The sequence below is a fragment of the Pangasianodon hypophthalmus genome, chromosome 10, assembly GCF_027358585.1.
Source record: "Pangasianodon hypophthalmus isolate fPanHyp1 chromosome 10, fPanHyp1.pri, whole genome shotgun sequence".
Lineage (NCBI taxonomy): Eukaryota > Metazoa > Chordata > Actinopteri > Siluriformes > Pangasiidae > Pangasianodon > Pangasianodon hypophthalmus.
In genome coordinates this window covers 232,443-249,942 of record NC_069719.1, presented here as the reverse complement: position 1 = coordinate 249,942, position 17,500 = coordinate 232,443, and the positions used below count along the sequence as shown (strand labels likewise).

Below are 17,500 nucleotides of genomic sequence, written 5' to 3'. Positions count from 1 at the left end.
GACCTCATTTGCGCTGATATTTTCACATGTCTTGATATCAGAGTAATTAGCTTAACCGGTTTATCAGTTTATGATTTTATCACAGGTTTTGTTCCTCAGCTTCTTCACAGGACGACGCAACGTTCTCACATTTATCTAAAATAAAAGAGTTTTATCAGCGTCAGTGTCGTGACCTCGGCAGCGTCCTGAACCACACAGAGGTAGAAACTCATCTGAACTGTCTGTCATGTGGGTTATGAAACATCCTATGCCTGATTATCGGCACACCTCGAGCTGTAGCATGCGGATTTATATTCCACACACACACACACACACACACACACACACACACACACACACGATTCCATCATTCTTCACTCATATAAGACAATGATTAACACACAGAGGGCTGAGGTGGAGTGTGTGTGTGTGCGAGTGTGAGTGAGTGTGAGTGAGTGTGAGTGAGTGTGTGTGAGTGTGTGTGTGTGTGTGCGAGTGTGAGTGAGTGTGTGTGTGTGTGTGCGAGTGTGAGTGAGTGTGTGTGAGTGTGTGTGTGTGTTTAATGCTAGATTTGGGACACGACCCACATGTATGAAGAATGACAGAATCGTATCAGACAGGTTATTAATGTGTTATTACTAACATAAACTCTACTGACTCCCTTACTTCCTGTCTGTCAGATATACTTCCTGCCATTACCCCGCCCACCCACCCGCCCCCATCCTGTGCGCTGTGATGTCACGCCCTCGCCGCTCGGTTCCTGTAGTGCTGATGAGCCTTGATGAGCTCGGTCACTACAGAGGGGTCGTCCAGCGTGGAGATGTCCCCGAGACTGTCCTCCTGCCCCATGGCCACCTTCCGCAGAATTCTCCTCATGATCTTTCCCGAGCGAGTCTTCGGGAGACGCTTCACCACCTGACACCCGAGACGGAGAACAGGACGAGGTCAGCATCTACAACATTTCTAACGTCTTCTACATCTGCTCCAGGACACATACTGATCCTGTTCTTCTAAATATCTACACTCTTAGTACATTCACATCCCCTCAGGTTCTTCAGCTCCCTCTGGAGGAACCCTTAAAGGTTCTACAACTAAGTGTTTCTATCAGAAGGAGTTCCAAAAAGAAATAAAAAGAAGAAGAGGGAGAGCTGTGAGAGAGGAATCAGTGAGAGACAGAACATCAGGGAGAGAGAGAAGGAGAACAGAGATGGAGAGAGAGAGATGGAGAGAGAGAGATGGGGGGAGAGAGAGAGGGAACAGAGATGGAGAGAGAGAGAGAAGGAGAACAGAGATGGAGAGAGAGATGGAGAGAAAGATGGAGAGAGGGAGAACAGAGATGGAGAGAGAAAGAGAGAGAGCGAGAGGGAGGAGAACAGAGATGGAGAGAGAGAAGGAGAACAGAGATGGAGAGAGAGAGAGAGAGAGAAGGAGAACAGAGATGGAGAGAGAGAGAGAGAGAGAGAGAGAGAGAGAGAGAAGGAGAACAGAGATGGAGAGAGAGGGAGAGAAGGAGAACAGAGATGGAGAGAGAGAATGAGAACAGAGATGGAGAGAGAGAGAGAGAGAGAGAGAGAGAGAGAGAAGGAGAACAGAGATGGAGAGAGAGAGAGAGAGAGAAGGAGAACAGAGATGGAGAGAGAGAGAGAGAGAGAGAGAAGGAGAACAGAGATGGAGAGAGATGGAGAGAGAGAAGGAGAACAGAGATGGAGAGAGAGAAGGAGAACAGAGATGGAGAGAGATGGAGAGAGAGAAGGAGAACAGAGAGAGAGAGAGAGAAGGAGAACAGAGATGGAGAGAGAGAAGGAGAACAGAGATGGAGAGAGATGGAGAGAGAGAAGGAGAACAGAGAGAGAGAGAGAAGGAGAACAGAGATGGAGAGAGATGGAGAGAGAGAAGGAGAACAGAGATGGAGAGAGAGAGAAGGAGAACAGAGAGAGAGAGAGAGAAGGAGAACAGAGAGAGAGAGAGAGAAGGAGAACAGAGATGGAGAGAGAGATGGAGAGAAAGATGGAGAGAGGGAGAACAGAGATGGAGAGAGAAAGAGAGAGAGGGAGAGAGAGGTTGGGAGAGAGAGCGAGAGGGAGGAGAACAGAGAGAGAGAGAGAGAAGGAGAACAGAGATGGAGAGAGAGAGAGAGAGAGAGAGAAGGAGAACAGAGATGGAGAGAGAGGGAGAGAAGGAGAACAGAGATGGAGAGAGAGAAGGAGAACAGAGATGGAGAGAGAGAGAGAGAGAGAGAGAGAGAGAGAGAAGGAGAAGGAGAACAGAGATGGAGAGAGAGAAGGAGAACAGAGATGGAGAGAGAGAGAGAGAGAAGGAGAACAGAGATGGAGAGAGAGAGAGAGAAGGAGAACAGAGATGGAGAGAGAGAGAGAGAGAGAGAGAGAAGGAGAACAGAGATGGAGAGAGATGGAGAGAGAGAAGGAGAACAGAGATGGAGAGAGAGAAGGAGAACAGAGATGGAGAGAGAGAAGGAGAACAGAGAGAGAGAGAAGGAGAACAGAGATGGAGAGAGAGAAGGAGAACAGAGATGGAGAGAGAAAGAGAGAGAGGGAGAGAAGGAGAACAGAGATGGAGAGAGAGAGAGAGAGAGAGAGAGAGAAGGAGAACAGAGATGGAGAGAGAGGGAGAGAAGGAGAACAGAGATGGAGAGAGAGAAGGAGAACAGAGATGGAGAGAGAGAGAGAGAGAGAGAGAAGGAGAACAGAGATGGAGAGAGAGAGAGAGAGAGAGAGAGAGAGAAGGAGAACAGAGATGGAGAGAGAGGGAGAGAAGGAGAACAGAGATGGAGAGAGAGAAGGAGAACAGAGATGGAGAGAGAGAGAGAGAGAGAGAGAAGGAGAAGGAGAACAGAGATGGAGAGAGAGAAGGAGAACAGAGATGGAGAGAGAGAGAGAGAGAGAGAGAAGGAGAACAGAGATGGAGAGAGAGAGAGAGAAGGAGAACAGAGATGGAGAGAGAGAGAGAGAGAGAAGGAGAACAGAGATGGAGAGAGATGGAGAGAGAGAAGGAGAACAGAGATGGAGAGAGATGGAGAGAGAGAAGGAGAACAGAGATGGAGAGAGAGAGAAGGAGAACAGAGAGAGAGAGAGAAGGAGAACAGAGATGGAGAGAGAGAAGGAGAACAGAGAGAGAGAGAGAGAAGGAGAACAGAGATGGAGAGAGATGGAGAGAGAAGGAGAACAGAGATGGAGAGAGAGAGAAGGAGAACAGAGAGAGAGAGAGAAGGAGAACAGAGATGGAGAGAGAGAAGGAGAACAGAGATGGAGAGAGAGAGAAGGAGAACAGAGAGAGAGAGAGAGAAGGAGAACAGAGATGGAGAGAGAGAAGGAGAACAGAGATGGAGAGAGAGAGAAGGAGAACAGAGATGGAGAGAGAGAAGGAGAACAGAGATGGAGAGAGAGAAGGAGAACAGAGAGAGAGAGAGAGAGAGAAGGAGAACAGAGATGGAGAGAGATGGAGAGAGAGAAGGAGAACAAAGATGGAGAGAGAGAAGGAGAACAGAGATGGAGAGAGAGAAGGAGAACAGAGAGAGAGAGAGAAGGAGAACAGAGATGGAGAGAGAGAAGGAGAACAGAGATGGAGAGAGATGGAGAGAGAGAAGGAGAACAGAGAGAGAGAGAGAGAAGGAGAACAGAGATGGAGAGAGATGGAGAGAGAGAAGGAGAACAGAGAGAGAGAGAGAAGGAGAACAGAGATGGAGAGAGAGAAGGAGAACGGAGATGGAGAGAGAGAAGGAGAACAGAGAGAGAGAGAGAAGGAGAACAGAGATGGAGAGAGAGAAGGAGAACAGAGATGGAGAGAGAGAAGGAGAACAGAGATGGAGTGTTCCACTCTCAGGACACTGACAGGTTGCTCTGGTTGTTCCTGGGGGAAATTAAAAGTTCTCTTCAGAGAAACACACAGAATCCTACAACGAAGTGTTGATGTGGAAGAGATGGTTCCAAGCAGAACCCTTTTAAAGCCGCTACTTAATTAATGAAGCTTAAAGAACCCTTTTGCTTAAGCGTGTTTACTCCCCGGTGCAGTACAAACCCCAAACTCTTGCTCGCTAGTTTCTCTTAAATATCTAGAACCTGTTTATCTTTCAGCTTCTTGCTCCACTCTTAGAACACGAGGTTCTTTCTGAGGGTTCACTGGATAATTAAGCATTCATTGCTTCCAGAAGAGTTCTAGTAGGAACCCTGTCAGGGAGGGAAACACTTAGTTGTTGGGTTCTACATTGTTCAAGGGTTCTTTGTAATAAGTAAAGGTTCTTAGATTGTAACACGGAACCTTTTCTGATGGAGAAAAATGTATAGGGTTCTATAATATTCAGTAGTTCCTTGGATAATTAAGGGTTCTTATCTTCCTAATAGGAACACTTTCAGAAAAGGAAACACTGCTGTAGGGTTCTGCACAGAACCATTAAGGTTCTCCTAAGCAAGGAGGGACAATGAAGAGCTCAGCTAACAGCGCTAAAATGTCTGTAAAGAGTGTACAGAAATCTCATTGATTCTAATTTATTCTAATTTATTCTAATTTATTTTAATGAACAACATCAAAGTCTGTTATTTTAACCCAATTAACATATTTTCATCTCTAACATCAGAATCTAAATAAAAAAGTAATCTTATGTTAATGTTAATCGTCACATCGACAACTTTCCTACTTACTATGGGAGAATAAATATTACTGTAGTATGAAAACAAGTTTATAAATATTACCTGACATTAAATAAAATAATTTCTATAATATTACCATTAATACCAACACGTCCTTATCATATATACACCAATGTGTGCACTAGTGAGACATATTAATATTCATAAATATGACATTTTACATCCATAATAATAATAATAATAATAATAATAATAATAATAATAATAATAATAATAATGAGATATTTGTATCTAAACAGAAATAAACTGTAAAACTACAGTGTTATTATTCTAAAATTTTTATTATTATAATATTACACACACACACGTGTGTGTATATATATATATAAGTATTATTTAAAATAAAACGGTTTATTATAATCAGCAGATGTTAAACTCGGTGTGTTACGCACCAGGAAGTGGTCGGGCACGGCGTATTTGGCGATCTTGGTGGCCACCAGCTGTCTCAGTTCCTTCACCACAGTCTCCTGGTTCTCCGACACGTTCTCCTTGATAACCACAAACGCAAACGGAACTGAGGACACAGGAAGAGGTTCCATGTGAAACAGGAAGTGGGTTTAACCTCATCGTTCTTCTGACCCGATCAGGTACCTGACATTACACACTCTATAGTAATAGAAATAGAAATATTAATCCTGACTTTAATGCAGAATCCAGTCTCACTGCCGAGCAGTTTATAACGCCGTGTCACGCTGCGGTCACTAGGGGGCGTCGGCTGACCAGCTTTTTTTTTTTAAAATACAATAAAAAACATCAGACTTTTCTCGTCACAGTCCTGTCAGATATTCAGAGATCTATCCGACATTCCCTGTTTCGGTTATCTAAAACAGACCCAGTGCATGTTCTCTCTGCTGTGTTCAGCTGCTTCATTAATTAAAATTAAACTCAGCGCTCTGCTGTGAAGCAGCCGAACAAACACACACACAGCGCGAGGAAACGAGAACAAAGACGCTCTCAGAGACCCCAAACACCCCGCTGCAGTCTCAACAACGCCGGCTTTATTCAGCTCCTCTGCAGCCTCCAATCACTCACTCACTCACTCACTCTCTCTCTCTCTCACTCTCTCTCTCTCACTCACTCACTCTCTCTCTCTCTCTCACTCTCTCTCTCTCTCACTCTCTCTCTCTCTCTCTCTCTCACTCTCTCTGTCATTCTCTTTCACTCTCTCTCACTCACTCTCTCTCTCTCTCTCACTCTCTCACTCTCTCTCTCTCTCTCTCACTCTCTCTGTCATTCTCTTTCACTCTCTTTCACTCTCTCTCTCTCTCTCACTCTCTCGCTCACTCACTCATTCTCTCTCTCTCTCTCTCTCTCTCTCTCACTCACTCATTCTCCCTCTTGATAGATTTATTTACACCGATCAGCCATAACATTAAAACCACCTGTCTAATATTGTGTAGTTCCTTCTTGTGCCAGTAAAACAGCTCTGACTCTGAGGCAGGAGGCAAGGTGTGTGTGGTTTCTGGCACCAAGTCATTAGCAGCAAATCCTTTAAGTCCTGTAAGTTGTGAGGTGGAGCCTCCATGGATCGGACTTGTTTGTTCAGCACGTCCCACAGATGCTCGATTGGATTGAGATCTGGGGAATTTGGAGGCCAATCTACACCTCAAACTCTTTGTCATGTTCCTCAAACCATTCCTGAACAGTTTCTGCAGTGAGGCAGGGAGCATTATCCTGCTGAAAGAGGTCACTGCCATTAGGGAACACCGTTGCCATGAAGGGGTGTAACTCGGTCTGCAGCAATGTTTAGGTAGGTGGTACGTGTCAAAGTAACATCCACATGAAGGCCAGGACCCGAGGTTTCCCAGCAGAACATTGCCCAGACCATCACACTGCCTCCACCAGCTGGCCTTCTTCCCATAGTGCATCCTGGTGCCATCTCTTCCCCAGGTAAGTGACACACACGCACACGGCCTTCCACATGATGTAAAAGAAAATACGATTCATCAGACCAGGCCACCTTCTTCCATTGCTCCATGATCCAGTTCTGATGCTCTCGTGCCCATTGTAGGAGCTTTGGGTGGTGGACAGGGTCAGCATGGGCTCTCTGACCGCTCTGCAGCTACGCAGCTCCATACGCAGCAAGCTGCACTGCACTGTGTGTTCTGACACCTTTCTATCAGAGCAGCTTTAACTTTTCAGCAGTTTGTGCTACAGTAGCTCTTCTGTGGGATCGGACCAGACGGACCTTCACTCCCCACGTGCATCAGTGATCCTTGGGAGCCCATGATCCTGTCGCTGGTTCACCGGTTGTCCTTCCTTGGACCTCTTTTGGTAGGTACTAACCCCTGCACACTGGGAACACCCCACAAGACCTGCTGCTTTGGAGAAGCTCTGACCCAGTCGTCTAGACATCACAATGTGGCTCTTTTCAAAGTCACTCAGATCCTTACGCTTGCCCATTTTTCCTGCTTCCAACACATCAACTTCAAGAACTGACTGTTCATTTGCTGCCTAATAAATACCTCACCTTTACAGGTGCCACTGTAACGAGATAATCAGCATTACTCACGTCACCTGTCAGGGGGTTTAATGTTATGGCTGATCTGTGTATTTATTTAGTGCTTTTCTAACACCCATGGTTGCTTTACAAGCACATACACAAAGTAACATCATTAAAAGGAGGAGAGTGATATTGTGAGAAGAGAAGAGAAGAGAAGAGAAGAGAAGAGAAGAGAAGAGAAGAGAAGAGTTTTCAGCTGAGATTTGACAGAAGAACAGAAGTGCAGTCATGGTGAGCCTGGGGTCGGGCATCAGTTTGGCCGCGAGGCAGTTTAATGCCGACTGCAATCTCTCAGTAACATCTGATCAACCTTCTAATTAAACTCCTGAGCAAACTTCTTTCTCCACACCATGACTGTCTCACCTTCTCCTTTAACGTCGTGAGAAATTCCGACGACGGCAGTCTCGGGAACGTCCGGGTGCTCGTCCTACAGGAGAACATCACTCAGTTCAAAACATCCAATCAAATGTGTGATCATCATTTAAATACTTGAATAGCTCCACCTCTCACCAGAGCGTCCTCGATCTCCGCTGTGCCCAGACGATGGCCGCTGATGTTGATGACGTCGTCCATCCGTCCAGTGATCTGGTAATATCCGTCTGCTGTCCGGTGCGCTCCGTCGCCCGTGAAATAATAACCTACGCGCGAAAACACACTCACGTGACATTACAGCTTTATACAACTTTACACATTTTATACATATAAAACAAAAATCACACTTTTCTACATGTGACCCAAAGGCCACGCCTCATTCACTATGATTGACAGGTACTCAGGCCACACCCCTTCATTGTGGCTCACAGCAGTGCACTTACCAGGAAAGGGTTTAAAGTATGCATCTACAAATCTCTGATGATCTCCGAAAATGCTTCTGGCCATCCCGGGCCACGGCTGGCCGATACACAGAGCGCCGCTCACATCGTTCTCTGTCAGGACCTGGCCCTGTGATAAAAGTCATGAAAATAAATTATATTCTAATAAAAAGAACCTGAACTTTAGTGCAACTGTAGCAGTTTTAAAGAAGGGCAGTGTTCAGATACGCATCTTCTAGTGCCATATTGTCAGATGTGTTTTTTACTGCAGGAAGTCAGCGTTGAGTAAATGTGCACGACTTCCTGTTAGTGTTGGAGCCACTCCAGACTCCAGTGTGTGGTTTATAGCTCACGAGGAATACGAGTACAGTAGGAGAGGCACGCCCACATTCAGGGGGGAGAGAGGGAGAGAGAGAGATAGTGAGAGAGAGAGAGATAGTGGGAGAGAGAGAGAGAACGAGAGAGAGAGAGATAGTGGGAGAGAGAGAGAACGAGAGAGAGAGAGAGAAAGCTACGGACAGAGAGAGAGAGAGAGAGAGCTAGTGGGAGAGAGAAAGAGAGAGAGCTAGAGAGAGAGAGAGCTAGAGAGAGAGAGATAGTGGGAGAGAGAGCAAGAGAGAGAGAGAGAGTGAGAGAGAGCTAGAGAGAGAGAGAGAGAGAGAGAGCTAGAGAGAGAGATAGTGGGAGAGAGAGTGAGAGAGAGCTAGAGAGAGAGAGAGAGAGAGAGAGAGAGAGAGAGAGAGCTAGAGAGCAGACGTGTGGGATTGTACACACAGTGAGACAACTATTTAATAAAATGACCTCATTTTAGTTTCTTTTCTCAGAAAGAGGAGAGCATGGCTCGATCTTTTGTTTTCTATCAGACACTCTTTCACGTGTCACGTTAAAGTTTGTTCCATGTTCGGTGATCATCACTGGATTGTTATTATTTTAGAAGAAGCAGACTGTGTTTATTGGCACTGCAGCCGTATGCAGCTGTTAGTACACAGTGAAGTGAAACAGCGTTCCTCCAGCACCAAGGTGCTACAGAAACATCACACAGGTACAGAGACTCCACAGCGCTGCCCCCAGTGGCTCCAGCTGCGTATTACACTCTACATTATTAAAAATAATAGTGTAATATAATAATTCTGATAATCAGCGCACTCGATTTTGTCGACTAATTCTCTGCACATGCTCACTTTCACGTACTAGTTTTCATTAATGATCTAATAAGTGTTAGTGAAGGAAACTTTACCTTTTCGTCCAGTAACGCAGGCTTAATGCCAAAGAAAGGCCTCATGGCCATGGCGGGTCGTATTTCAGCGCCGGGTTCGGCAGGCCGTGGTGCGATACACACTCCGCCCGTCTCTGTGGAAAAAAAAAAAACAGGATAAAATAATACATAACCTCTAATACTAGGAATAGCTAATAATGCATGAAATCCCAGGTGGAAAAAAACATATTAGTGTAATTTTAACTCAGGCGCTGACTCTGGTTCACTTATTAGCCACATTAGCAGTGCAGAGTGTGAGGTACTGTACACCTTTAACCTTCAACTACTGCAACATTCAACACAAAATACAGCTAGCAAGCAGCACACACACATCACACACTGTTATTACATATTATTACATTATCATTCTGCTGAATCCTGCACTCTGATTAGTCAGAAGGTGTTGATTAATTCTCTAGAACAGCAGCTCTGACAGTAGCGCAGGTTTATATTAATGTACTCGCTCTAATACGTTATCGTTTCCATAGTAACAGCTCATTCACAGGGACGTGTACAGCGGACGCTCCACATAAAAGGATTTTATTTGTCAGTGCAGAGTAAGGAGATGTTTATGTAACATTGGAAGGAGTCTCCAGTGTCAGTAACGTTAAGTTTTCCGACATCTTCAGGACAGAGGAGTTTACGCTTCTTTGCGGTTTCTCGGTAACATGCGGAACAAGCTGCGTTTATTTTCTCTTATTAACTTGAAGAGAGAGAATAAAGAGGCTGGTGAGGGAACGAGTGTTTATAGCTGCTATAACGTAAGCGACAACAGGAACTCACGTGTTTCACCGGCATTCCACAAAACATTAAATGTAACTATAAACGGATAAAAAGGATGTGATTCTTTAATAAATAAAAAATTGTAATTGTTGGTAAGTTGCTGTGGTGTAAGAGGAATAAAACACTTGGGGACGTGCTGTTAAAGGAAAATAATCAACTTCGGGGTGGTAACAGTAACTCTGTAGTAAACATCCTTCATGAATTCTGGTTTAAAAACAAAAGAAAAGAAAGAGTCCGAACCAAACAACACGTCTTCCCTGATCACCTACAGCTCTCACATAAACTCCAGTGACGTATAAAGTTATTGTAATGAATGTATTAATCACCTGTCTGCCACCACGTGTCCACCAGAGGGCATCGTCTTTCTCCCACCACGCTGTAGAACCAATCCCACGCCTCATGATTGATGGGTTCTCCAACTGCCAAGACAATCCACAAGAACAATGACTCATAACTCCCAGGTGTGACAGAAAGCGCAGTAAATGATGAGGCTGAAATATTTATACAGGATTGTTTATAATAATAAGACTATAAGATAAAGTGGCTCATTATGAGTTTAATGTTAGAGCGGATCTGGAAGAGGAGAACCGGTTCTGCTGTAACACTCAGGAGGAACATGGAGCTCTGAGAGCACTTGACCAGGGTGAAGTGCCCGAGCTGGCACAGGATCAGGTCTGTTAGTGACCTTCAGTTGTTCATGTGTAAAGTCTGACGGGAAAAACAAGCTGAACTCGGGCCGGGAATTTTCCTACAGCTCACTGAGAAAATACCAAATAATACAATATACACAAATAACATACACAAATACACACATTATAGGAAAATTATACTATAATGGACCATAAGAGTATAAGTAAAATGATATTAATATTAATATAGTTAAATCAGTAATTTACACTGAGCGGAAATGTGCAAATATTCAGACACTTTTGTTTTTGTAATTTTAATGTAACTCATTAAACAGTGCACTTATCCACTTCACATCGTCTTGACTATGAACCAGAATAGTAAATATTCACAATCATAATCAAAGACATGTTTAAAAAATGAAATTGATATTATTAAGTTAAAGTCAGAAGTGCGCAGAACTGAGACACGCCTCTGTTTTAGAGAAACTCCGCCCCCGCGAGCCAGCAGACAATCGCGAGTAGCTTAGCAACAAGCTAGCTGGCTAACGTTAGTGATAACTCTAATGTTGATGATTAGCTTCTCAGAACAGTGATTATTATAACCAGTGTTATAGATTTAACCGAGTGTGTGTGTGTGTGTGTGTGTGAACTGATCTAAAGCCAATGCTGTTATAAACTCATTTAAAAGTAGAGAAGTAGAGAAGACGTTACACTGTTCACAGTGTGAGCGGCATGTTGCTTTGATGTCACTCCGTAAACAGGGAAGGAACTGGTGGTTGAGAAAACTACCCCAAGCTGATGAGTTGAAATTTAAGCTGAGGGACGTTTTCGGTGGTTTTTAGCTGTTGGAGGCGGGAATTACACGCAGCAACTTCACCTCAAACGCAGCGTAACTTTCACGTAGCTTATGAATGAGTTAGACGAGGTTTCCGAATGATGAGCAGTCGTACACACACACACACACACACACACTCACCTGAGCCGAGGGTTCTGAGTGACGAGCGGTCGTACTTCTTCACCCAGCTCTCCTCGTACTTCAGCAGCAGCCTGAGAGCCGTAGGAGCAGCATAAAACTGATTAATCTTCAACCGCTGTACCGTTTCCCAGTACCGACCTACACACACACACACACACACACACACACGTATGCTGAAAATATTTGGCTGGTGATCATTAAATGGTAAAAGCAGCTGAAGTGTGGTGTGTGTTTGAAATGTGTGATCTGATTAAGTGTAAATGTGTTTGCGATTTCACACACAGAGCTTTTTAACGTTAAAATCTGATCACAGATCAGCGAGATGAAGCTCGATGAAGTTCTGCCTGTAATCAGTTTCATCCTGAGAGCTGTTTTAGTCTGCTGTAAAGTTCATCTTTATTAGAGATAAATATTCTCCTTCCACTACGCCTCATTAACACGAACCCTACTGAGGATTAAATGTATTTGAAGTGAATGAAACTGAACTGCGGCGTTTAGCGCCCAGGTCACAGCGAGCTGCATAACCTCCAGCAGGTACATTAATGTGGCTTTATCTTCTTTACGTCAGAGGAACGTCAGTGATGTGGATAAGATGAAAGCAGATAACATCCTAATCAGATAAGATAACACACTGTAACTTTCCTTACTTTACTGCTGCCAAATAAAATCAAGCGGTTAAAGGATTTAATTAGTGTTGTTATCATTACACTACTGAACACACTGACAGGGCTGAGAGCTGTGATGTCACACACACACACACACACACACACACAAGCTTGTCTTACTATGTGGACCTTTTCCCTGACATAATTATTAATGCTGCTAATTAACATGCTACACCTTTCAGCTCTTCAAGTTTGTTTAAAAAAAAAAAAAAGCTGTGTTTTTTTGTGAAAAATATATAAAAAGCAATAAAATAAATAAATAGGGCATTTGAATGTATTAGTGTATATTTCATATAAAGTTTTGTTTGTTGTACTTTTAAATAATAGCACAGAACTGCTGTTATAAATGAGATAACCCTGAAGTGGGTGTGGCTTTGAATTGTGTAATTTATAGCCCTAAGGCATTTACATCTATAAAACATCAGAGATGTGGTGCAATAAAACGGGAAGCCCTCGGTGTTCTTAACCTCGGAGCAGCGATTTATCTCCGTATACAGAAGTTGAATTTAAATAATGAATATGAGAATGTGGTCCCCCATTTTACAGGACCAAAAGTATTTGGACAATTGACTCCTCGGCTGTTTCATGGCCAGGTGTGTGTTATTCCCTTATTATTTCACTTACAGGTAAGCAGATACAAGGTCTAGTGTGGCATTTGCATTTGGAATCTGTTGCTGTTTACTCTCAATATGAAGTCCAAACAAGCTGCCAGTGAAGCAAGCCATCATTAGGCTGATTAAAAAAAATAGACATGGCCAAATCAGCATTGCTTAAAGAACGCAATGTTGAGCTCAGGAACACCAAAAGGCCCTGAAAACCACAGAAAACAGCTGTGGTGGATGAAAAAAAAACTCCTTCCCAACAGCTGGCCAAATGAAGAACATCCTCCAGCAGGTCAGTGTATCTGTGGCAAAGTCAACAATCAAGAGAAGACTTCACCAGAATAAATACAGAGGATTTAACCGCAAGATGTAACCATTAGTAAACCTAAACAGGAACAGAAACAGGAAGACCAGATTAGTTTGCCAAAAACATTGAAAAAAAAAACCCTACAGTTCTGAAACAACATCCTATAGACAGATTGATGGACAGATTGGATGAACTTGTAGCAGAATGATGAGAAGAGAAGGAACTGCTCATGATCTGAAGCGTACCACCTGATCTCCCGGTGTGGGCGTGTACGGCTGCCAGTGGAACTGGTTCTCTTGTGTTTATTGATGATGTGACTGCTGAGAAAAGCAGCAGGATGAATTCTGAAGTGTACAGGGTGATATTATCTGCTCACATTCACACAAATGCTTCAGAAAGCACTGGACGGAGCTTCACAGTGCAGATGGACAATGATCTGAAGCGTATTTCTAAAGCAACCCAAAACTTTTTCAAGGCAAAGAAGTGGAACGTTCTGCAATGGGCGAGTCAGTCACCTGACCTGAATCCAACTGAGCTGCATTTCACTCGCTGAAGGCAAAACCGAAGACAAAACACCCCGAGAACAAGCAGGAAGTGAAGACAGCTGCAGGAAAGACCTGGCAGAGCTTCAGCAGGGAAGAAAAACATCTGGTGATGTCTATGGGTCCCAGACTTCAGGCTGCAAAGGATTTGCAACTGCTTATTAAAAATTAGTTTAATTTATGATTATTTTAGTTGGTCCAATTACTTTTGGTCCTTTGAGAGGAGGCGGGTTTTGGTGGGGGGTTAACGTAAAAAGCGCCGTAATTCCTACACCGTTCACCCGATTTGGATGTAAATACCCTCAAATTCAATTAAGTTCAGTTTAATTGAACTTTATTGTCACCATACATACACAGGGGTGTACAGTATAATAAAATGTAATTTAGCTAGCCTTAGGTGTAAACATATAACAAAATAACATGATATTAGATAAGTAGCATAGACAAAATAACACACTAACATTAACAGAAACTGTTTTAACAGTTTTTTTTACAAGCTTTTACGGTTATAACTGATTGTTTTTAAAGCAATTTTAACAGTTAATGCAGTACAAGAAGCAGTTTTAGGGCTGTGTGCATGTCTAGTCCAGGGTTACTGGAATATGATTGTCACTCACAGTGTCTAGGTACACTATATGGCCAAAAGTATGTGCACCCCTGACCATCACACCCATATGTGGTTCTTCCCCAAACTGTTACCACAAAGCAGGAAGCACACAGTTGTATAGAATGGAATAGAATCTCTGTGTGCTGTAGCATTACAGTTTCCCTTCACTGGAACTAAGAGACTCAAACCTGTTCCAGCATGACGATGCCCCTGTGGAAGTCCATGAGCACACAGTTTACCAAAGTTGGAGTGGAAGAACTCGAGTGTCCTGCACAGAGCCCTGACCTCAACCCCACTGAACACTTTTGGGATAAACTGGAATGCCGAATGCGTGCCAGACCTCCTCGACATCCCAACATCAGCGCCTGACCTCACTAATGCTCTTGTAGCTGAATGAACACAAATCCCCACAGCCACGCTCCAACATCTAGTGGAAAGCTTCCCAGAAGAGTGGAGCTCATTATAACAGCAAACACACGGGAATAAATCTGGAATGGGATATCAGGTGTGATGGTCAGGTGTTTGGCCTTCCGTAGAGTGCAGAATAGATTTACTGTAAGAGTTTAAAGTGGCTGTGCCAAAAGTAAACAATGTACAGCATTATGAAACAGGTAGATCAGGTACTGGAGACATGAAGTGGCCGTGCAATATTCCTGTTTTACAGAGTCAGCTGGAGGACAGGTATTTACAGCGTGGACGTAGCTGTGTCAGGGGGACGAGCAGGAGGAGTGTTCTTCACACTGTGTGGTGTGAGCTGCTTGACTGCCTGCTTGAAACTATTCTTTAGTTTTGTGGACCTGGTTCGTATTCTCTGGAATCGCTTTCCTGATGGTAGAGGGTCAAACAGGCTACGGCTGTGGAGAGTGGAGTCTGAGGTGATGCTGAACACTTTCTTATTCTCTAAGCATCTCACACTAGAGGCTCCGGTGAGGAACTGAGCAGTTTTTATTACATGCGGCCTTGAAGTCAGTGACAGTAGAGCTGCTATGATGCAGCTGGTTAGTCTGCTCTCCATCATGCACCTGTAGAAGTTACTAGGAGCCAAGGAGACAGGGTGACATGTCTCAGTCTCTTTAGGAAAAGCTGTTGAGCTTTTCTTATGAAATCGCAAGTGTGGGCTGACCAAGTGAGATCTTCTGTGATGTGTAGTCCTAGGAATTACTGTTCACTCTTTCCACTGCGGAACCCTGCATGCTTGCTCTCCTCTCCCTCCTCTGATGAAGGAAACTGATTTCCTTTGTTTTGACATTAGGGGAGTGGCTCTTGTCATCCCTCCATGCAGTGAGGAGAGCTACTTCCTCCCTGTACTCAGCTTCCTCATTCCTGTGATGAGTGTAGTGATCTCTGCAAATGTAATGATGTCGTTAGAGCTGTGGAATGGCAAAAGGACACAACCTTGTGGAATTCCAGTGCTTAGGGTGGGTGGAGTGGAGGTGGTGCCTAGTCTGACAGTCTGGAGTCTGGTGGTGAGAAAGTCCAGTCCAGCTGCAGAGTGTGTTGGTGATTCCTGAGCGTTGACACCACTTTTGATGGTATGCTGGTATTAAATGCTGAACTGAAGTCCAGAAGCAGGATTCTGACGTAAGTGTCCTTTTTGTCCAGGTGGGTTGGTGCTGTGTAGATGCTTAGAGATACTGCATCCGCCTCTGACCTGTTTGCACAGAGGGGAACCTGATGTGGCCTGAATAGTGCGGGCAGGAGGCTGGACTGGATGTGAGCCATGACCAGTCTCTCAAAGGGCAAAAGAACAATTGTACAGTAGTCACTCAGGCTTGTGATGATGGTTGTCTTTGGCACTGGGATTATAGCTGTTGCTTTAAAGCAGGTAGGGACGGTAGCCTGGGCCAGGGACACGTTGAAGATCTCTGTGAAGGTGGCAGCCAGCAGGTCGGCATATGCTCTGAGTACATGGTCAGGGATGCCGTCCGGTCCAGTGGCTTTGCGTGTATGTACACACATCAGTGTTCTTCTTACCTCAGCTGAACACAGCTGAGCGCCTGGTCCTGTATGGTGCCTGAGGTGGCATCTCCTTGCATGGTGTACAGTGTAGTGGGTCCTGAAGCGGGTATACAAGGTGTTGAGCTCATCTGGTAGGCATTAGTGACTGTAGCATTGTTGACTTTGCTTTAATAGTCAATGATTGCCTGTATTCGCTGCCGCGTGCGCTGTGGATCGTGGTTGTTAGGAGAGTCATTTTCTATTTTCAGTCTGTAGTTATTTTTAGCAGGCTTGATGCCAGCCTTCAGCTTGTTCCTGGCTGCTCTCAGTGCCACCTTGTCACCAGCTTTATGAGCTGCATCACAGGCTTTCAGCAGGACACTCACCCCTCTGTTCATCCAAGGCTGTTGGTTTGGGAGTGTTCTGATTGTTTTTGAGACTACAACATCACTGAAACATTTCCTCATGTATCCTGTCACTGATGCTGCTTATTCGTGCACCGTCCTCTCAGTAGACTTGATGGGACTCAGGAGCTGTCAGTATGTAGAGAGCATGAACGTGGTCTGTGTGGTAGGTGGTAGTGGAAGTGTTCTGAAGGCTTTGTGTAAACATGGTCCAGTAAATCTTCTCCTCTCATCAGGCAGGACCCATGCTGATAAAACTTGGGAAGTGCAGTCTTCAGGTTCGTTCGATTAAAGTCCCCAGCAGCAATGATCGCTGCTTCTGGGTGCTGCTCTTCATGTTTGTTAATGGCTGTGGCTAATGTTTTTAGCGCTAGCTTACTGTCTCTCTATAGTGGTATATACATAGCTACAACAACGACGCTGCTGAATTCGCTAGAGATATAAAATTCCTTACCCTTAGGAATTCCGGATCAGGTGAACAGCACCTGGCAATAGTTCCTGAGTTTGTGTTGTTGATAAACAAGCTGAAAGTCTGCACTCTAAGCTCATGTTCGTTATTTAATTATTTATAACTCCAATATACTGTAGTAAACAACATAACAATAACTTTATCAATGTCCAAATACTTATGGACCTGATTGTACATAATTCTGAAGAAGAATCCCGAAAGTAACTGCAGTGTAGTTTAGTAATAATATATACAGCACCTCTGTGAGTGTGTGTGTGTGTGTGTGTGTGTGGAGTGTGTGTCCGTGAGTGTGTGTGTGTGTGTGTGTGTTACCTGGATCTGGATACACAGGTGTGCTCTCGAACAGCACGGTGGTTCCTCCGTTA

The 17,500-nt window shown here is 44.2% G+C and overlaps 1 protein-coding gene across 1 annotated transcript in view; it reads right to left on the bottom strand.

Moving 5' to 3' along the window:
• Nucleotides 1–693: 693 nt before the first annotated feature.
• The window catches only part of acss1 (acyl-CoA synthetase short chain family member 1), a 34,670-nt gene continuing 17,863 nt past the window's right edge, over nt 694–17,500 (bottom strand). The window contains exons 6-14 of the mRNA XM_053237419.1: nt 17,448–17,500; nt 11,602–11,739; nt 10,323–10,415; nt 9,196–9,308; nt 7,962–8,088; nt 7,657–7,784; nt 7,510–7,573; nt 5,036–5,157; nt 694–894 (exon numbers count right to left, since the gene is read on the bottom strand). The exon at nt 17,448–17,500 is cut by the window's right edge and continues 95 nt beyond it. Coding sequence (XP_053093394.1) covers nt 718–894; nt 5,036–5,157; nt 7,510–7,573; nt 7,657–7,784; nt 7,962–8,088; nt 9,196–9,308; nt 10,323–10,415; nt 11,602–11,739; nt 17,448–17,500 — 1,015 coding nt within the window. The 3' untranslated portion in view covers nt 694–717. The remainder of the gene's footprint in view (nt 895–5,035; nt 5,158–7,509; nt 7,574–7,656; nt 7,785–7,961; nt 8,089–9,195; nt 9,309–10,322; nt 10,416–11,601; nt 11,740–17,447) is intronic.